Source organism: Phocoena sinus, chromosome 1 (assembly GCF_008692025.1).
Source record: "Phocoena sinus isolate mPhoSin1 chromosome 1, mPhoSin1.pri, whole genome shotgun sequence".
In the NCBI taxonomy this organism is placed as follows: domain Eukaryota; kingdom Metazoa; phylum Chordata; class Mammalia; order Artiodactyla; family Phocoenidae; genus Phocoena; species Phocoena sinus.
Window position 1 is genome coordinate 75,058,273 of NC_045763.1, and position 22,920 is coordinate 75,081,192.

At 36.0% G+C, this 22,920-nt stretch overlaps 1 protein-coding gene across 1 annotated transcript; it reads left to right on the forward strand.

Annotated features, from left to right (window-relative positions):
* Positions 1 to 3,930: 3,930 nt before the first annotated feature.
* Positions 3,931 to 22,910, forward strand: RPF1 (ribosome production factor 1 homolog). Its single transcript, XM_032630483.1, has 9 exons — positions 3,931 to 4,222; positions 5,042 to 5,098; positions 7,256 to 7,336; positions 15,278 to 15,373; positions 15,958 to 16,111; positions 20,964 to 21,046; positions 21,432 to 21,613; positions 21,787 to 21,913; positions 22,600 to 22,910. The coding sequence occupies exons 1-9, from the start codon at positions 3,995 to 3,997 to the stop codon at positions 22,639 to 22,641; spliced, it is 1,050 nt and encodes a 349-aa protein (XP_032486374.1). The 5' UTR covers positions 3,931 to 3,994; the 3' UTR covers positions 22,642 to 22,910.
* Positions 22,911 to 22,920: the final 10 nt, after the last annotated feature.

A 22,920-nucleotide genomic window follows, 5' to 3' on the forward strand; every position in this document is an offset into this window, starting at 1 on the left:
CTTTAATTTCTTTCAAAGGAGAGCTGACATTGTGAGAGTCCTATCGACACTTGGAATCCTTGTAATAACTTCTCAACCAACTTCCTGTGTCAGTACAGTCTGGGAAACAAACCTCATTAGTCACTAAGGTAACTTAAGGTAAAGAATACTGTAAATGAAAAAGAGAACTCTCAAACTTCCATTAGATAAGTAGTTTAAGTGCCCAAAACAGGTCTTGGGTACCAAGGAAACATTCATAGATGAGATGCTAGCTTTGTAACAGTTCTATTGTTCTGTCAAAAGAAAATTTGGAGAGCTTTACTTGATATAAACATTTTATCAAGCAAGAAACACTACTCACAATCGGGGCGATTTGAGCTGAAAGGTGGTTAGAAGCTCAGCATTCAGCAGTTACAGCTGAATTTATAAAGCATGGATGAGGGAGTACATTATTTGTGTGTGTGTGATTGGTTACTAGAAACTTAATGTCTTTTTATGGGAGTAGCACTGTGTACACTGACCTGAAGAAAGCTTTTGTGTTTTAGGTCAGAGGCAGTACTTTGGGGAAATCAGGATTGTTTTAGGTCAGAGTCAGTACTTTGGGGAAATCAGGATAGTTTAAGTTTTGGTTATTTAACTATGAGTGTTTGGTCAAAAAGTATATTCAAAATGTGGCCTCTGTTTTGGTTTTTCTTTTAACAATTCTGAGCAACAAACTGAATGGCATAATTCAAGCTCAGAAAGAGTTAATTTATTACTTTGTGTTTGCCCAAGGGTTATACCACATTGCAAATAAAAAATCTTCCATCCCTAAAACTGATATTCCTTTTTCTCATGCAATGGATTAATATTTTGAACTTTTGGAATGGTTTCTGTGGTATAAAGAGCTTAAGTCATATTGTAAAATACAGATCAAATTTTCTCAACAGAATCTTAGTCATATATTTATTTAGATCACTGAACTCATCTGGTGTCCAAGTGTTGTATTCCATGGTCTCCCAAATGTCAGAACTAAAACAAGTAAAAGATATTTATTAAATATCAAAAATAAGTGTTTTATTTTAAAATAATGTATACTCTATTAGAAGGGGGCCCTGAAAATAATGAACAATGAAGCAGTTACTGAGAAAAAACAAATGGAAGAAATGGACCTCATATTAAGCAGCACTCTACACTGACCACTACTGAATACTTACACTAGAATTGTGTTTTATCTTCTGCTGAACTGTAAGGTACTTGAGGGCAAACATGATGTCTTTCTTTCTCAACAATGTTTAGCTTAGTCTCTAGATCTAGACGTAATAAAAATAGCTAGTTAGCATTTATTGGGTGTGTGTATTTCTTTAATGTACATTATCTCAACAACCTATGTGGTAATATAATTAGCCCAGTTTACAGATGAAGAAAATGAGGCTCACAGAGATTATGTGATTTAACTGAGATTTTATAGCATCTGAGTCAAAATCTGAACACAGCTGAATATAGAGCCCACTGTTTCCATCATACTTACTCACTCTATTCATTTGTTGAGTAGCATTAAATACACATTTGCTGAATTGATCAATGCTTTTGTGAACTTACCCTATTCATTTATTGAGTAGCATTAAATACACATTTGCTGAATTGATCAATGGTTTTACGATTTCTTCCAGATAAGAATTTTATTCTGATCATAGAAATCGTCTTATTCAACCCACACAACTATTATTACCAGTAAGTCATGAAGGCAGTCTCTATAAGCAGCCTTTTTTTTTTTTTTTTTGCTGTACGTGGGCCTCTCACTGTTGTGGCCTCTCCTGTTGTGGAGCACAGGCTCCAGACGCACAGGCTCAGCGGCCATGGCTTACGGGTCCAGCCGCTCCGCGGCACGTGGGATCTGACCAGGGCATGAACCCGTGTCCTCTGCATCGGCAGGCGGACTCTCAACCACTGTGCCACCAGGGAAGCCCTTAAACAGCTTTTGGTCTCATTTGTAGGGCACCACTGAATAAATTAAAGACAGTTATCTAGTTCAGGATTATTTTGTATTCTTATAAGGAAAGAATGTATTATATGTAGGGAGATAAAATATTAAGGCTAGAAGAGACTTCCAAAATATTTTTTTCAGTCTATGTTTTTTAGATAAAGGTTGGTTTGTCTCCTCCTGCTGCCCCTCCTCCTCCTCCTCCTCCTCCTCCAACTCCTCGCTTTTGATCTGATTTTTCCTCTTTAAATAAACTGCATAATATTTTATAAATTATTACAGCCAAACCTGTATGTCAGTGATTTTTTAGCTCAACACTATTTGTTCCTTTCTATTGTATTGTACAATTCAAATCCAGTTTTGGATCTAAACATGATAGGTTTGTCTTCTAATCACAATTTTGCAGTTGTGGCTTGGTAGTAAGTTTTGGTGGGACTCTTATTCTAAAAGACAGTTTTGATGTTTTTAATGTCCTGTTTAAAAGAACTTAAAAAGGTGAAAAACACAGTATAGACACCAAAATGTTGGATTATCAAAACACCCAATGTCAATATTGAAATATATAACTTGAAATTAAGACAATTTCTGGAAAATCAAGTGCTGACTCTAAACCAAAAGGAATTCTGTTTGGAGGGCACTTTCATAAAAAATTAAAATGAGAAATACAGCAAAATTTAACCACTGGGGAAACACTTTCTTCACTTGGTTTCCATGACACTCTACTCTCTTGTTTTTCCCTTCTCATTCTCCTTTACTAGGTCCTCCTTTTCTCTACAGCTCTTCATGTGGGACTGCTCCAGGATTCAGTCCTTCATCCTCTTCTATTTTTCAGTTCTTTATCTACACTCATTATAATGGTTTGAAATACTATCCGTTTGCTGATGACTCCCTAGTTTTGCTCTCTAGCCCACAGCTCTCTCTCCTGCTGCAGAATCACACATCCCAACTGACTACCTGACAACATGATGATGAGTAAGCATCTCAAACTTAACATTCCGTTACTGAAGTCTTGATCTTACCCTTCAAACTTGCTCCACATGAAGTCTCTCCCATCTCAATTGATGGTAACTCCATCCTTCCAGTCACTCGGTTAAAAAATCTTGGAGTCATCCAAGATTCTTCTTTCTCTCATGCCTTTTATTCAATAGTAGGAAGAATCTGATCACTTCTTACCACCTCCACTAGAACCACCCTGGTTCATGACATTCATTTCGCCCCTCCTGTCACTTTCCCTCCCCTACAGTCCTTTTTCAAGAGAAGAGTCTGAGTGATGCTTTTAAAATGTGTCAGGTCACTCCATTCCTTTTCTCAAAATCCTCCAAGAAATCTTCACGTCACATAAGAGCCAAAGTCCTTACAAAACCCTACACAATCTGGCACCCTAACCCCCACCCCACCCCCGCCAGCACTTACTCTCCTCCTTTCTCATTTGACTCCTGGCTTCTGTGGTGTTTCCTTAACAAGCTAGGCTTGCTACTGACTAGGAGCCTTGGAGCTGTAAGTATCCTTTGCCTGGACAGCTTTCCTCAGATTAACAGATCTTCCCCCAGTTAACTGCATAGTATGCCCCATTACCTCCTTCAAATCTCTGCTCAATAATGAAGCCCACTCTGAGAATCCTATTTAAGAGTTGTAATCTGCCCCTCTATCCCCTCATTTTCTTTTATCCTGTTCTAGTCTTTCCACACCGTGCACTACTTAATATTAATAGCTTACCACACTAATTATTTTGGAGCTCATTTTTGTCTCTAGTAGAATGTAAACTCTCTATACTTCAAAGATTGTTTTGTTCTTAGGTTTTAGGGGGTCGGCACACGGAAAACGCTCAATAACGGATTCCACCAACTCATCATTTCATTGTTCACACTGCTGGGCAAGCTCCCTAAACTCTCCTTAAGCCTAAATTTCAGCACCTTCTTAAACCGCTAGAACTCACAAAACTATACATTTTCCTTTAAGAACTTTCCGACCCCGGAAGTAATAGCTTAAGGACGGGGGTCGGAGGAGAAAGCTACTTCCGTTTCCGTACAGACCACAAGGAGCAAAAATACCATGGCGAAGGCCGGGGCAAAGAGCGGCGGCAGCGGAAACAAAGGCTTGAAACGCAAAGCTGCTACTGAAGAACCTCAGGAGGCTGCAGTCGCTGAGGATGGGACGACGGAAAGTAGGGTCCAACCCTCGAAGGCGGCTGCCTTTCCTCCAGGCTTCAGCGTTTCGGAGATTAAGAACAAACAGCGGCGACACTTAATGTTCACGCGGTGGAAACAGCAGCAGCGGAAGGTATGAGGCGCGGAGGCGCCAGAGCGCGTGCGCGATGTCCCTTTCGCTCCCCTGGGGTGGAAGTTGGGGGATGGAGGGGATGTAGAAGGGGCATCTAACCCATTCTGGTGTGCACGTATGGGGGAAGGGTGTCCTAGAAGACTTATTGGGACTATAATTTCTAATCCGAGATCTAATGGATTGAGGGTCAACAGGCGCTGCGGGAAAAAAAAAACAAACCTATTTTATATTGTGTGTCAAGCATTCTGTTCAGAAGTCGACAGAAGTTACAGATTTACGGTACATCTTGCCGGTTCTTGATCATTTTAAAAGCATGTTTTGTTTATAAAATATTTGAGTAACTAGTGATGGTTTTATTGGAAACAACCTGAAAACTCCTCTCTCATTACCGTTTATTTTTAGTACTTTTCAAGACAAGCAACCAGCATAGCCACGGTTTTCTTTAGGATGCAACTTGCAAAGGAATGCAAAACAAAACAACAAAAACTATTTAACTTGTTTAGATGTACATTTTGCACTTTCACTTAATTTGAGGTTTTATAGTAAAAGATAAAGCTAGTGAAATTTTAAACATTTAAACTTGTCAATTTAGATTAGTGTTTTGAAGGAGCAGAATCTTTGAGAAATCTTATTGATTGGCTAGCTCATTTGGTTTACAATAACAGCTACGAAAATATAAGTCAGGATGTTTCTTTTAATACATTTCTAAGATTGCTCAGTTTAAATATTCATAGCATTAGTAATTTGTAACTTCAGTATGTGTTTGTGATATAACTGGTGGTTTCTCAATATTGTTCTTTTCTTTTTCAAATCCTTTAGGAAAAGTTGGCAGCTAAGAAAAAACTTAAAAAAGAGAGAGAGGCTCTTGGTGATAAGGTAAATGAAACTTTTAGTCCTCTGCTTTCTGTCTGGTATTAAGGAGTGCTCCCTGATACTTACATTGAATCACTTTCTTTTAAAATTTATTATGAAATATTTTGGATATATAAAATGATATAAAAATAAGGCAGCATACCCCTTTCTCTCCTTTACTCAGCTTAAGAAATTATGCATTAGTAGATAGTGTTCAAGTTCTTGTATACTTTTTTCTGATTGCTTTCCCCTCCAGAGAAACACTCATTGGGACTTCCCTGGTGGTCCAGTGGTTAAGAGGGTTAAGACACCGCGCTTCCACTGCAGGGGGCACCGGTTTCAAACTTAGATCCCTCTTGACATGTAGCATGGCCAAAAAAAAAAAAAAGATAAGCACTCATGAAATTGCTCTTTATTGTTCCCATGCACTTCCTTTATTACCTTTACTATGTTTGTGTCCCTAAACAGTAAACCCAGTAGTGGTGTTTTGCATGTTTTCAAAATTTCAAAATGCTGTGTCTACTTCAACTTGCTTACTTTACTTAACTTTATGTGTTTGAGAGGCAGAGACACATCTCCCTGACTGGGAATGGGGAAGATCCCCGGTTTAGGCCTGTAACTGGAGCTCTTCTGACTTGATGCACTTTGTTATGCAAGGCTGGGGAATGGCTGGGCACAGCCTCTTCTGTTGTAGGGTTGGGGCATGTAAGAATGAGAGCTGACTCTGAGGTTAGGAACCTGCCAAGAGTGAGAATGGGGAGTGGGAGGAAGGTGAGATACCTGAGTGGATTATGGCAGAGAAGAGAGAAGAGATAATGCATCAAGAAAGGATTTGGCTATTTTTGTGATATTAACAAAAAGTGAAATCTTTCTATTGAAAAATTTTAAAAGAACTACTAAATACTTCTGCATTATTGCACAGCTAAGTTATTTTCATTTTAGTTTCATTTTATTTATAGTTAGTTCTAGGTTACAATTTATACTTGCAAAATTTTAAAAATGTTCAACTTTTACCCCCTCCCATCTCTTAAGATGAGGGACCAAGAAATGATAAGCATTTTTGAGAAAGTGAAAAATAATAGATTATATATATATATATATATATACATATATATACACACACACACACACACACACACACACACACACACACACACACACACAAACTAAATGCTTCTTCTTCATGAATTCTATTTATAGTATTAGGTTAAATCACAGGAAGTTGCCAATATTAGACTGTTTTGACCTGTGAAATCCTATGAAGCAATGTTAGTCTTTTTTAAACTCTCAATAATCAGTCAGTTATAGCAAATTAATATGCTGATCACCATTTGAAAATATCACCTTTCTTGTTTTTGGATTGAAAGATGACTTCCTAGAACTGCCTCTTTTAAAAAAATTACTTCAAATTTAATATTCATTTCATAGAATAATAAAAAAATCCTAGTTTGTCAGTTCATATTCATCTCTGTTAGTGTACATATATTTTGGATTAGTTTTAGTCAGTATATGGTTACAGTTCTGTGTTCTTGCTCCTTAAAATTTCATTTACACAATATTTTGGTCTAAGCAAACAATATTGTGCATGATTGCTGATTCTCATGGTATTCCATTATGCTGGAAATGCTGTAGTCATTATCCTGTTGTTGGACATCTGCCCTATTTGCTGTTCATTTCCACTAACCATAGTGATAATACATATTTCTTTGTATAAATTGCTCCCCCTTTTCATTCCTTACCATAAATCCCCCAAACTAGAATTACTAGTTCAGTAGATGGAAACAGATTTATAGCTTTTCTTATATATTTCTGAATAGCTTTCTGAAAGTATTGAAACAAAGCTACATATATATGTACCTTTGTAATTTTTTTCCCATTTGATATTTTTCTTCTTCATGAATAATTATTTTGATTCCAGTTTCTTCTCTCTGCTACTTCTGCCTGGTTTTAAGCCATTTTATTTAGTGTCAGCAGTTCTTCCAGTATGTGCATGTGTCTGCTCAGAGAATTAAAAAGCCTCTTACTCAATATTGTTATTAGGATTGATGTAGCAGTGGGTTGAAATGAGGAACAGATTGAGTTTTTGTATTATTTGCAGATTTCTGTTATTCTTCCCCAATCATAATGCAAAATTATTAATGTAAAATGCTCCTAAGACTTAACCCTTTTTCTTTTATTTAGGCTCCACCAAAGCCTATACCGAAGACCATTGACAACCAGCGAGTATATGATGAAACCACAGTAGACCCTAATGATGAAGAGGTAATGTTAGAAGTCTTAAATGAATTTGGATGACCACACTTGATAAATTGTCTATTCGTATGTCAATGTTTAAATTAAAGTACTAACTGGTAAAGATGTATAATGGACTGATTCAACTGTAATGTTGGCATATTATCATTATTTATTGTAGATTATTTCATAATTGAGTTTCCCAACTATGCTGTAGAAAAAGGGAGTAATTATTTATTTCCTAGAAAGGTATTGTATTTGATGCCTAGGTAAACTTATTTGTCATTTAATCTCTATAATAGTTCCAGTGTTTTTTAATGTCATTTGAAAAGCATTCCTCATACTATAGATTTTTGTAGTATTTGTTATACATTTTGACACCTAAGGATAACATTTGATGGTATATTTGTGTCCTCATAAAACTCTTGGTTTCAAGATAACCTTCCACTTTTCACATTTTCCCTTTAAATAGTTTGCAACAGTACAGTGAGAGAATCAAGGTTTTAAAACTTTGTATATATATGTATTCTTTGATTTGTGTACAGTAAACTTGTTTTTGTTATATTTATTTGCTTTCAAACAATGCTGTTACCAACATTCTTTCACATATTTCCTGGTATAGCCATTCATTCATTCAGTTTGTCAGTCAGTTTTCCAGCAAATGCTTCTTGATTACCTGCTATGTATGGAGATCTGTTTTAGGGACATGGGATTCATCAGTGCACAAAATACACATATACACACAAAATTTCTGCCCACCCAGAGCTTACTTTCTAGGAAGAGAGACAAACAATGAACATAATAAAATAAATTACCATAGGTTAGCAGATGGTAGGTTACTAAAATTAAATAGGGTAAAGGAGATTCAGGACAACTTGGTGTAGAGCGAGTTTGCAATTTTACAAAAAGGGAGGGTGCATGAGAGAGAGTATCTGTGTGTGTGTGCGCCTGCATTTTATTTATTGTGACATAATTTCAGACTTAATAGAAAAGTAAGAATTCATGTATACACTTCACCTGGATTTCCTAAATGTTAAATTGTATCACACTTCATTTTCATTTATGTTCTCTCTGAAATGCTTGAGAGTAAGTGGCAGATATAAGCCCCTTTACTCATACACGCTTAGTGTGTTTTACCTATAAACTTTTTCTTTAATAAGCACAGTGTACAGTTTCCAAAATTAGACAATTAACATTGATATACATTATTATCTGATCTGTACAGCTTACTCAGATGTCACAATGATGTCATTTTTCATAAAAGAAAAATCCCAGTTCTTGCATTTCATTCCATTACAATGACTCTAACCTCCTTTAGTTTGGAACAGTTCTGCAGAATTTGCTTTTAATGACATTGACATTTTTGAAGAGTACAGACCAGGTATACTTGTAGAATGCCACTTAATATGAGTTTGATGTTTGCTCATGATTATATTCAGCTTATGTACTTTTGACAGGAGTACCACAGTTGTGACGTTATGTTCTTTTCAGTGCTCTTAGCAGGAGTCACATATTGTTGATTTTCCCATTACTGGTTATATTAACTTTCATCACATGATTAAAGTGGTGTCTGTCAGGTTTCTCCACTATAAGTACTATTTTCCCCTTTGAATCTAATAAATATTTTGGGAGGGAGATACTTTGAGATTATGTAAATAAATATATGTTACTCTTTCAACTCTCACTCAAGATTTTGCAATTACAAATAATTTTTTCCAGTCTGATAGGTGAGAAATTATATTTCCATGTAGTTTTAATTTGCTGTTCTTTTGTTATGAATGAGGTTGGACATCTTTTCATGTTTTCTTCCTTTCTTTCTAATCAATTGTTTGTTCATGTCTCTTGCCCATTTTTCTGTTGGTTAGGGTTGCAAGTTTTATACAATGGTTAGGGTAGGCTTCATTGAGGAGATGACCTTTTAGCAAAGACTTGAAGGATGTGAAGAAATCAGCCATCTTTGGGCAGAAAGTAATCCAGGATAAGGGGACATGGCCAGTGCAAAAGCTCTAAGGCAGGAACATGCTTAGTTTATTTTTGAGAATCAATAAGGAAGCCAGTATGCTGAAATTAAGTGAGCAAGAGAGAGGGTGGTAGAAGAGGTGCCAGGAAAATACGGGGAAGGGAAGAGGCCAGATCAGTGACTTTGCTGGCCATTGTGAGGACTTTGGCTTTTATACTTAGTGAAATGAGGAGCCATTGGATGGTTTTGAACAGGGGAATGATGTGATTGTATTTAATTTTTTTAAGTAATTGGTTGCTTTACTGAGATAGCAGTCAGAGAGGTAAACAGGCTAGTTAGGAAGCTAATCCAGGAAAGAGATGATGATAATGATGGTGGTGGTGGTGATGATGATGATGATTGGGACCACAGTGATTACAGTGAATGTTGAGAATCAGTCTGATTCTGAGGTTTGAGTTTTTGGCCTTGGTGTATTTTGATATTAGAGCCACTAAGAATTTCTTGATATGAGGTGTTAGAGAAAGAGGATTCAAAGATGGCATTGAGGTTTTTAGCCTGAGCATTTAGAAGGATAGAATGATGGGATTATCATTGACAAGGTATTTTAGCCTGAGCAATTAGAAGGATAGAATGATGGAATTATCATTGACAAGGTATGGAACAATTTATCTCCTTGGCTGGAGATAAATTGGGGATCAAAAACATGTAATGTAAAAGTTTCCCTAAATATTTACATAGGGGAGAATTTGTTAGGTCATGGGATGTATAAATGTTCAACTTTACATGAAAGTGCCAAAATGTTTTCCAAAGTAGTGGTTGTATCATTTTGCACTCCCATGGTGTAAGAGCAATATTCCTGGTCATCCACGTTCTGTCCATTGCTTGGTATATTCAGGTTAGTGATAAAGGGCTATCTCATTGTGGCTTGAGTTTGCACTTCCCTGATTCCTAAAGTGGTTGAGCATCTTTTTGTGCATGTACTGTGGTTTTGGTAGAGATATGCCAGCTCATGTCTTTTGCCCTATTTTCTATCCTGTAGTGTATTTTACTGATTTGTAGAATTTCTCTAATTTCTACTAATCCTTTACATGTATTACAAGTATCTTCCAATTTGTGGGTTCTCTTTTTACTTTCTTCTCTGGTGTCTTCTGATGAACAAAAGTCCGTAATATAGTTGGGTTTAATTTTTTTGTTTTTGTAGTGGATGCTGTTTTTGTCATGTTTAAGAAATCTGTCTCTATCCTGTAATCATATGATATCATACTTTTTTTCCTAAAAGAACTGGAGAGCTACTTTTATGTACTTAATTATCAGGAATGAATTTCTCTGTTTGGTGTGAGAAAGGAAACCAGTTTCTCTCTTCCACTGCTCCCTCCTTCCCCCCATACGTAACCAGTTTCCCCAGCACCATTTTTGGAGCAGTGCAACCTTTTCCCATAGTAAATTGTAATGCTGTGTCATATATTAGGTATCCGTATATGCTTAGTCTTTTTCTGGGCTATTTTTTTGGTAGTTTGTTGCTGGATCAGTTCTTTACTTTCTTAATTATTTAGCTTCATGATAAGTTTTGATACCTGTTAGGGCAAGATGCCCCTCCCCATTACCATCCTCAAATCCCTCTGTTCAGGACTGTTCTCTTCCTGGACCTTTGGTCTTCCATATAAAACTATAAATTGTACTAAATCAGATCAGTTTGAGGATATATATATATTGCTTAATTAGGTCTTATTTAAATACTGAAAATGTATTTCAGTGAATTTCATTGTTTTCTTAATACAAGTTGTACACATGAATCTTGTTAGAGCTATTCCTGGGTATCTTACATTTTTTCTTATTAGTGTAAAGCACATCTCTTTGAAAACTGTTTAAATTGCTGATTTACAAAAATGCAGTTGATTTTTTTAATACATTTAAAAAAATATCTATCTATATTTGGCTCCGTTGGGCCTTCGTTGCTGCGTATGGGCTTTCTCTAGTTGCTGCAAGCGGAGGCTACTCTTCGTTGTGATGCACTGGCTTCTCATCGCGGTGGCTTCTCTTTCTGCGGAGCACAGGTTCTAGGCCTGCAGGCTTCAGTAGTTGTGGCACGCAGGCTCAGTAGTTGTGGCTTGCAGGCTCCAGAGTGCAGGTTCAGTAGTTGTGGAGCACGAGTTAGTTGCTCCACGGCATGCGGGATCTTCCTGGACCAGGGATCGAACCTATGTCCCCTGCATTGGCAGGCGGATTCTTAACCACTGTGCCCAGGGAATTCCCTGCAATTGATTTTTGGATCATGATCTTCTAACCAGTAGTTTACCTAAATTCATTTCTAATAATTTGTCTGAATGTTGTTTTCATTTCATGTTTAATCCTTTCTGCAAATAAGTTTTTGTTAATTACTTTCAATCCATTAACAGTTTCTTTCGTTCTTACTTAGAACCTCCAGCATGTCAAATAAATTGAAAAAGCAATATTAGCATCTGTGCCATGTTACTGATTTTAAAGAGAATACTTCGTGTATCATTATTAATATTTGTGTCATTAATGGTAGATTCTCCTTATGAGTTATGGAAATTCCATTTTTTTTTGCTGGATTTTTTGTTTAATAAATGAATGTAGAAAGTTAGATGCTTTTCCTGCAAATATTAAGATAATTTATGCACTTTTTCTGCAGATATTGAGATGAATGTGCAGTTTTCTCCTTTATTGCACTAATGTAGTAAACGAAATAGATTTTCTAATCTTAAACCTCTTGTATTCATGGGATAAATACAATTTAGTTAAGATGACACAGGCCTACTAGAGAATGGACTTGAGGATACGGGGAGGGGGAAGGGTAAGCTGGGACAAAGTGAGAGAGTGGCATGGACATGTATACACAACCAAACATAAAATAGATAGCTAGTGGGAAGCAGCCGCATAGCACAGGGAGATCAGCTCGGTGCTTTGTGACCACCTAGAGGGGTGGGATAGGGAGGGTGGGAAGGAGGGAGACACAAGAGGGAAGAGATATGGGAACATATGTATATGTATAACTGATTCACTTTGTTATAAAGCAGAAACTAACACACCATTGTGAAGCAATTATACTCCAATAAAGATGTTTTAAAAAAAAAGATGTTTTATCTTCTTAACATATTGTTTTGGTTTTTTAATACTTTGTTTAGAACATGTACATGTGTGTTCATGAGTGAGACTACAGTAATGTCCTATTTTCATTCCTAATTTTATTTATTTGGGCTTTTCACCAGAGGTGTATCTGTTTTGTTTTTCTTTTCAAACTATTGTTTTCTTTAATCTTCTCTATTGAATCTTTGTTTTCTAATTCATTTATATCTCCTCATACCTTTATTTCTTTTACACTATGAGTTTATTGTTTTTATTTTTTTGATTAGCTTATTTTCATCTTTTTTATTATGAGCAACTAAGGTCATAAAATTCACTTTTGCTATAGCCTCCAAGTTTTAAGATGCATTTCTTTCATTATTGTTTAAATCTGAGTACCTCTTTTAATGAAAGATGATTTCTTCTTGTTTGCTATATTTTTTTATTTCATTAGTTTTCCCCTGATCCTTGTTATTTCTTTCCTTCTGCTTACCAGGAAGAGCAAATGAAAGCTCTTCCATTTGCTCTTCTTTTTCTAGCTTCCTAAGATGGAAGCTTAGATTATTGATTTTATACTTCTTTCCTAGTATAAGCATATAAAGCTCTGGTTTTCCCCTAAGCACTGCTTTAGCCACATCCCATACATTTTGGTATGCTTGTTGTGTTTTCATTTTCATTCTGTTCAAGATATTTTCTAATTTCTCTTGTGATTTCTTCTTTGGCTTATGATTTTCAAGAAGTGTCCTGTTTAATTTCCAAATATTTGAGGATTTCCCAGATTCCTTTCTGCTGTTGATTTCTAATTCAATTTTATTGTGGTTTGGGACATATTTTGTTTGATTTCAGTCCTTTTCAATTAAAGAAATGTCTTAGCATTTATGTCCTAGCATAAATAAGATCTATTCTGAAGAATGATTTATCACAATCTACTTCAAATAAATACTGACACGATTCTGGTAAAATACAGCAAGTTTGCACCAGTATAGCTTCATGACCCTCCACTCTTAATCATGCTATTATTGTCAGCACACGTTGTTATATATTACATCTGTCTATGTTATAAACCCAGTGTTGTAATTACTGCTTTAAACATCCTGTTTTTTTTTTAAAGAAATTAAGAGCATACACACACAACACACCCACAGAGTCTTTTATGTTTACCTTCATTGTTACCTATTTACAATGCTCTTCTTTCCTGTTTCTGGATCAGAGTTACCATCTGGTATCATTCTCTTTCAGCTTCTAGGACTTTGTTAAGCCTTTGTTTTTATAGCAGGTCTGATAGCTAATTATCTCAGCTTTTGTTTATCTGAAAGTGTGCTTATTTTGCCTTCATTTTTGAAAGAATTTTGTGGGATATAGAATCCTTGGTTGACTTTTTTTTTCTTCTGGTACTTTGAACTTGTTCCATTGCATTTTGACCTTCATTATTTCTCTTGAGAAAGCAGCCATTAATAATCATTGTTCCCATGTACATGATTTATTTTTTTCTTCTTTCAAAATTTTCTGTTTTTTGGCTTTTACCAGTTTGACACTGATATGTTTAGGTGTTGTTCTTTCTTTTTATTCTACTTAAGGTTTTCTGAGTTTGGACCTTAAGTTAGAGTTTTTCATCCTTTATTTCTTTGAAAATTTTTTTCTGCCCTCTTCTCTCCTTCGGGGACTTCCTTTTCACACACACTGTTGAAATGGTTAAGAGTGTTCTAAAAGTTTCTGCAGCTTTGCTCCTTTTGCTATGATTGTGTTCTCCATTCTTCGGATTGGATACTTATTAATCTATTTTCAAGTTTATTGATTATTCTGTATCTTAGATCTGCTATTAAGCCTGTATTTTTCCTTAATTCCTTGAATATATCTGTTATAGCTGCTTTGAAATTTTCACTAAATTCAACATCTGGGCCCACTCAGTTTTTATTGACTTCTCTTTTCCTGATTATAAGTCATACTTTTCTGTTTCTTTGTATATCTGATATTTTGGTTGAAAATTGGACATTTTAGAAAACATTGCAATAACTCTGGATTGTTTTATTTTTTTAAGGGTTATTGATTCTTTTTGTTTTAGTAACTTGTCTGGACTTAAACTGGAATCTGTCTGACAGTAGCATTATGTTACTACTCAGTTTGTTATTTTTAACATGCCTCCCTAGGGACTGTCCCAGTGTTTGTGTGGCTTAATGGTCAGCCAGTGATTTGGGTAGAGGTTGTGGTGCGACACCATGAACCCCTAAGACATACATACCCTCTGCCAGCTGAGCTGTGTGTGGATTGAGGAATGCATTCAGAGTTGCAGCCATTTCTCAAGTCTCCCTTGCCTTTCAGGTGCACTGGATTCTCAGGTCTCTCTCGTGTAGTTTAGCTGTCAGTCAGGAATTTTGGGAGAGATTATGTCAGTCCCTCTATGATTTTTACTTCCAGAGCTCTCATTAAATTTTTGGCTGGTCCACATCTACCCTGAACTAGGCCTGTAACCTTGGATTGGCAAAGATAGCATCTTCACACCTGCCCCTCCTTGAATCTGGTCCACCATCTCTGGATTCAGGATTGCTGGTTCTCGCCTACTATCAGTCCTGAAGTTGGTAAAGTTACTGTTTTCACCAATCAGGTTGACAGAGGAAATGGAATAGCTCTAGGCAAGATTCTTGATGTTCTTGCCCACAGATGTATCCATTTTTCAAGAATAAACGCATCTCAGTGTGTGTCTTGAAATTGTTTTTGACAGTTTTTTTCCAGTTTTATATTAGTATTCTTCAAATAGAAAATTACCCAACCTCTTCATGTTGCCATTAACCTAAGTCCCTCCTGGGCCCTCTTTAAAAAATCACCAGTCAGCTAGGTAGTCAGTGTTATAGAATCCCTACTGTAACTATTTTTAAAATGCTGGCCCAGTAGAATGTTTGATGTAAAATTATCTCTTTTTCTGTTTTCAGGTTGCTTATGATGAAGCTACGGATGAATTTGCTTCTTACTTCAACAGACAAACTTCTCCCAAGATTCTCATCACTACATCAGATAGACCTCATGGGGTAAACATATCAATTAGTATAGCTCTTGAATTCTTAATTTTCTTACATTACTTAGATTATTTAAAAGAACTCTGTTCAGAAGAGTTAAATTATTAGTAATTGCCTTAGATTATGCCTGTAAATAAGCTAAATAAAATGTAATGCTGATGTGATATAGGTTCACTAAGCATGATTCTTCAGGATAGGCTTTCCCAGCCTCAGCACTGTTAGTATTTTAGGCTGGATAATTTTTTATTATGCAGATTGTCCTGTTCATTATAGGATGTTTAGCAGCATCTCTGAGCTCTATGCACTAGATATCCGTAGCAGCCAAACCCCACACTACCACCAGTCATAACCACCAGAAATGCTTCCAGATGTTGCCAAACATCCCTTGATGGCAAAATTGTCCCTCGTTGAGAACCACTGCTTTAGGTTGATGAGCCTTTGATGGATGAAACATTGTTTAGGTTTCACTCTTTCCCTAACCTTGCTCTCTTTTAATAACACTATCTTATAATAATTACTTCTTTGCTTATAAATATGTGCTACACAGATTTGTATTCTTTTTCACTTTTGAGGATTTTTGTTATTTTGTTTTATAGAGAACAGTACGACTCTGTGAACAGCTCTCCACAGTTATACCAAACTCACATGTTTATTACAGAAGAGGACTGGCTCTGAAAAAAATTATTCCACAGTGCATCTCAAGAGATTTCACAGACCTCATTGTTATTAATGAAGATCGTAAAATACCAAGTATCCTTTGTTTTTTTACGGAAGTTCTCCTGTCTAAACAAGAGACAGCTTCAGGGAATTCATAATCTAGTAGGAGAAAAGAAACATGTAAACAAACAAAAATATAGTGTGGATAGTACAATTAAGAGAGAAATACAGGATACAGTGCAAACTCTGGTAAAATCTGCCCTGGGGATATCAGGGAGGAAGTACTTGATAGAAAAAAGTGCTTAAACCCCGTCTAGGTGGATATGGGTGAATGAGGTAAGGAAGAGGAAGAGTACCCACTGCAGAAATAACCATTTGGAAAGATAGAGGCGTGAAGGTGCTGACCCAGTTGGGGATCTGCAACTGTCATTTGATATGACTAGATTTTATGGTGCCAGAGGTGGTATCACAAGATTACATTTTTGAAGTAGGTATTTGGGCCCATATTATGTATTAACTAGTATATCAGATGCCAAGAATAATCTATCCTTTTACCATGAATCACAGATCTGAGGTGAATGTGTTCCCTAAACCCTAGGTGTTTCTTCCTGTTGTGAGGTAAGAGATCATATAAAGGATGCCTAGATTTTTTGTCATTGCTGTTGTTTTACTTACTCATCTCATGGTGGCCTGTGAAGTCAGTAACTTTAAAGATGGCCAGTTGAATGAGTCAAAATTATTAAAACAAGATTATTAAGGACTTATAAACAATAGGGACAGTACTTCTCTGCTGCCAGGTTAACATTTTTTTTCTTAAATCAATGAACACTTTTTAAAAAATAATGGTTTACAAGCTGTTTTTTTTTTCATCTAAATAATTTTTATGGCTTTTATTGTTTTCAGTGTAAGTTAAAGATTTTACCCACTTGTACAGGTTGCTTTTCAGAGACTTTTAAGACTAAAACTAGCTTTGTATTGTGGTATATTGTTGGTCATTTTATAATTTGGCCAGATCGTGAGTTACTGTAACAAAGTAACAAAAATCTCTTGAATACTTAACTATTCCAGAAGAGGTTTGTTTTAAGGTAGTTGTTGCCTTTTTAAAACTACCCTCCCAACATAAGGTGGCAAGGTCTGCGTTCCTCTATTTTTGGCAGTCAAAAACCCATCATCATTTCATTACTAGCAAGCCTGCTAGTAACTCTTTGCTAAGAAGCAAGCATTTATCAATTCAATAAACATTCTATCCATCTTTTGCCTTTAGAAAGCCTATATTCTCTTTACTTTATAATACTGTGTTGTCTTTTTACCCAAAATGTATTAATATTTTTCTGTTTACCATATTGGACACCCTAGAGGGTAAGTTAACCGTCAGGTAATTAAGGTACCATCAGTACACAGACCTGATTTAAGGAAATAATTAGGCTACTTAAGTAATCCAAATGTGAAACTGCTTACTCCTATTCATATAACATATATATATATATACAGCCTGCCCTCCCTGTCCACGGGTTCTGCATCTGCGGATTCAACCAACCGTATTGAAAGTTGGAGGGCTTACTCTACTATGCCAATTTATATAAGGGGCTTGAGCATCTTTGGATCTGCCCTCCATGGTGGGTCCCAGAACCAGTCCCCCACAGATACTGAGGGAAAATTACCCAAGACTTAATTTTTGGATACAGAATCATGCAGCAGTTTCTAAAAGTCCTCATGATTGGAAGTTTAATAAGTATAATCCTGCCTGGATGTTAATTTTTATAATTTCAAAGATGTTTCATTTTCTTTTCTGATTAACATCTAGTAATGCAGCTGATGTCAGAGTATCAGTGAAAGACACTAGGAAAACAAATCTCTTGATTTACTTGATCACATAGAATGATCTTCAGACTAATGCACATTGGTAAGCTGGACTGGAAGTCCATCTTGGATAAGAAATTGTAAGATAAGGCAAGGAATATCTGCAGAAACTTGTAAATGAGACTGTTGCTCTAAGGAAGATATGAGACAGGTAAATGGAGGAAGGACAGTGGCTAATCTTTGCCATGATCCCCCCCCCCCCAAAATGTAGAATTAAAGGGAGAATAATTTGTAAGCACCTAATAGAAATGGTGATTCCTAGAGACTTAACATGGGCTCACAAATAACAAATCATGACTCCTAATGATGGCACTTGGAGAAAAGTTGAAAGAATTGAAGATATCCAGCCTGGAAATAAGAAAGTGGGAACATGACAGCTGTCTAAAGATATATTGACAGTAGGAAGGGCTACTGTGTGCCATATGGTGGAAATTTATAGGGGTATACATTTTTGACTTATTCTAGAAAAGAACTTTGTTATCCTACCAGTAGCCTTGTGGCTTTGGGTCAGGCAGATGTGATATCAAATTCAGAGTTCATTACTTGCTATTTTCGTGAATTTAGTCAAGTTTCTTAGTTTCCTTATATTTTAAATGTAGGAAATAATACCTATCTTCGGGGTTCCCACAAGGATCCCATTAAATGTATTATGTTTCAGAGGCATAGTGCCTGGCCTGTACTAGGCATTTTATTAATTGTGGTGCAGTGGGAAGCATGAAGGCATTTTCTGGAGAGAGACAGACTTCCTCTATTCATTATTTCTAAATGGAAATTTGAGGTAGGATAAGTCTTTGTGCTTTTGGCAGCTTATAGGGTGTTTTACATTCCTAGCCTTTGTATCAATCGTAACAAAATGCCTCTATACATTTCTAAATGGAAATTACCAGTCAAGAGTTTGGGCTCAGGTGTAACCCCACCCCAGTTGTGATCTACTGCCATGTAGCACTGAAACTTGGGTTGAATCTACCTGACCCTTCTCAGACTCTTCCTCATTGCTAAAATCAGTATGACTCCTATTTTACATGGTTTGGGTTAGAGATTAGCAATAACATAAAGCCTTTTGTACAATGCAGGTACTTAGGAATTGATACGTCTGGATTCTGTAGTTTCTTTTGACACAAACCACAATTTAGTGGGAATGTTCTGGAAAGGATTCAAGCCTTGATTTAGGTTGAAACTAATGACTTCTAAGACTCTCTTAACCCCCTCAAGATTTTATGATTTTTTCAATGTGCAAATGATACAGAAATCCTTTTGCCTGTACCTCATGAGGTTGAACTTTTGGTGAGTCCTTGAAGGGAAGGAAAGAATTCAAACATTTACTGATAATCTGCTATGTAGTAGGCACTAGTATCTGTCAGAAATTAGTTAATAGATTTGTTGGGAAGAAAGGCATTTTACATGACTGTAACTCAAATGACAAGTGCTGTAGTAAGTAACAGTGAGATCGATACTATTTAGAGCTTAATTTTGACTGTAAAGAGAGGTGGCATTTGAAGTGGGTCTTAATGGATGAGTAAAATATTGTAGATATTTGAAATACAATGAGCAAAAATCACATGATAGGATTAGTGTGCGTGGTGTGTGAGAGACTGTGTCAGTGTCTACCAGCTTGGAAGCAATATGGGGAGACAACAGGTTAGAAAGGTAGTTTGGAGCCACAGTATGACTGCTATGACGATGTCTTAAATCTATAGATGAGTCTGTGGTGAGAGTAGTTTGAAATTAGCTACAGCTGTCAAACTCTCACAGTATCCAGTTTTTCACATAGCACACGAGAGAGCTATGGTACAGATACAGTGACACAGCCGAGTCCCATAGCTTTAGTAACTGTAGAACCAAGGCCTGAATCCAACTTGATTTAGTCTGTATTAGAAGATGTACTTGAAATGGTGAGAGAGGTCAAACCAAGCAAAATACTGTTTTCCTAATCTGGGTGGAAAATCTCAAGGACCTCAATTAAGACAGTAACAATTGGGGTAAAGAGGAAGCTATAGAAGTGAGGAATTTAGGAAGGTAAAAGCAGTAGATAGGATTTGATGGGGGGAGGAAGGTGATGATAATAACCACCATAGTTTTTCAGTAGATGAATGGGAAAATGTCGATGGCTTTTTTTTTTAATCTTGAATTTTTATTTTTTTATACAGCAGGTTCTTATTAGTCATCCATTTTATACACATCAGTGTATACATGTCAGTCCCAGTCTCCCAATTCATCATGTTGATGGCTTTTAAATATGGCAACATCTGTTTTATAAAACTCATATTGTGTGCAGAAAAACAGTTTAATTCTGACCTCCTTTTAAGGTTAAGTATTTGAAAGAATCAAGTTGTGCTACAAAGACTTGAGGTATGTTGTGTAGTTTAGCCGCATTCCAAACTTTTAAAGCCCTTGGGCTGCTAATCCTGCTGATTGTAGGTAGTTGTCTTATACTTCATTTGTAGTTTAGAGTGTCTAGCCTAATTCTGTTTGTGGTAGGGTAAGTGTTTAATTAATAGGTTGATTTTAAATTGTGGTACAGTAATCCCAAGAATTAAGACCATGTCTCTTGAGAACACTAATAACCTTGATTTCCAGAAGAGAGTTTGTCTCTGGTCTTGTAGGATGATATTCAAAACTGCATATCCTGACCTTAACAAATGTGTAAGACATATATATGTATGAAAGTGTGCCTTTTAAGGGTTATAAAGCCTCTGAACATAGAGGTAAACTTACATTCCATTCGCAATGCTACAATTATGCTAGAATCTCATCCTTTTAGAGTATTATAGTAGTGGATTTTAGCTCTTTTCACCTACTTCAGTTGAATGCCGAACATACCCTATAGCTATTTACCATATTGTGAAGAGAAAAAGTAGGACTGCTGTAGGTTAGTCTATTTTTCTGAAAGATTTAGGTTGACTTCTGTGTCTTGAGTTTTGGGTATGGTAAGAAAATCTGTTAAGCCAGAGGAATACATGCACCCACCTATTTACCTAGCTACAGATTTTAGGCGGCTTTGGGCATACAAAGGACTAGTTATTTAAACAGTTTAAAACTTAGATTACAGAATGTAATCTAAATGTGTTCTTAGCTTTGTGAACAGATGGATTAATTCTGAGTCACTTGCCAAATGGCCCAACTGCTCATTTTAAAATGAGCAGTGTTCGTCTGCGTAAAGAGATTAAGGTAAGTTTTATGCATTCCTTGATTGGCCTTGGTCTTCTCACAGTATTTGATCAGTAAATGCTATAACCTATATATATCTAATTGATTTTAATAATGGTATTTGCTCTTCTGGTTAAAGGGATACTTTCGTGTACTGACTGTTTTCTTGTGAGATTATAATTGAGTTATGGCAGACAAGCAATAGCCTTCGTTACTATGAAACATGTCACTTTTTAGTAGAACTTTCTTTTTGGTGCATTCACTGCATATTAAATAATTTTAGATAAATCTTATTTCATGGGTTTGATTAAGCCATTAAGATAACTAAAATGTTTCAATGTCATGTAAATTCGAAAACTTGAAATTGCAGTGAGATCGTTATTGTGACTTTTCATCATTTTTCTAGAGAAGAGGCAAGGACCCCACAGAACACATACCTGAAATAATTTTAAACAATTTTACAACACGGCTGGGTCATTCTGTTGGACGTATGTTTGCATCTCTCTTTCCCCATAATCCTCAATTCATTGGAAGGCAGGTTGCCACATTCCACAATCAACGGGATTATATCTTCTTCAGATTTCACAGGTGAGAAACTCCTTGGACTTCAATGATGAAATACATTTTGCACACAAACCTGTTTTCTAATGTATTCTGACAAGTATTGTAGATGAGAAATTATCTTTCAAACTGTCATATTAAAGAAATAACAGTTTGGGTTCATTCACACTAATTTCCTTAACTCTATTTTATCTTTGAAGATACATATTCAAGAGTGAAAAGAAAGTGGGAATTCAGGAACTTGGACCACGTTTTACCTTAAAATTAAGATCTCTTCAGAAAGGAACCTTTGATTCTAAATATGGAGAATATGAATGGGTACATAAGGTATGTGCTTACTCTTTGAAAAGCCATTTAGATAATTTTAAAAGGATGGAATGAGAATAAAACGACGTACTTTAAGCTTTGGGCGTTTATACCTTAAGTTAGGCTTCTGAATTTCTTCCCAGGAGCTAGCAATAATCAATCTCTGATACAGTGTTCTGGTCTAGAGATTAACCCTGGTTCATCTGAAATATCCCTAAAGATCAGTGGTTCTCAAAGTGGGACCAGTAGCATCACCTAAGAACCTGTAACGAAGGCAGACTGTTGGGCTACAGACCTGCTGAATCAGTAACTTAGGGAGTGGGCCAGCAGTCTGTTTATGAGCCTGTGTTATAATGATTCTGCAGCATGCTTGAAAATTATTTTATAATAGTTATATAGAAGTTACATTAAAGTTAAAATTATTTTATAGAAGGTTTTATAGAGGTTTGGAGATCATTTTAAATTATAAATGAAAACTTTAATACTTTAAAACACATAATTTTTCAACCTAATAAGAAATATTTCACCTAAGTATGACTAAAATTTTATATCTGTTATACACACACATATTGGAGCAGTAGTTTCCAATACTTTTTATATTAGAGCTAAAGACTTAAACTGTCTCAGAGATAAACCTAGAGGTCCTTTTTCTACAGCACTGTTACAGACTGTTTACTTTTGTTGTTGTTGTTTTTTCTAATTTTCAGCCCCGGGAAATGGATACAAGTAGAAGAAAATTCCATTTATAAAGTACTGAGGGGATAGTATTGGATTGTGCTGAACAGGCCTATCTTGAATTTATGAAAGAAGAACCTTTTCAAAATGGCATTTACTGATTTCACAAGCCTTCTGTCATGTCTGGATAAAGTACCAAGTGCCATGAATTGCCACTCACTATTTATGTAGCAAATAAAAGGTCATTTTGGTAAGAGTTTATAAATTCAAGTTTCCTAAAGCTTAATTCTCTTATTTTTAGGTAACTGTTAATAGTTGAAATTGGGATCAGCATTCAAACTAACATTCCTGTT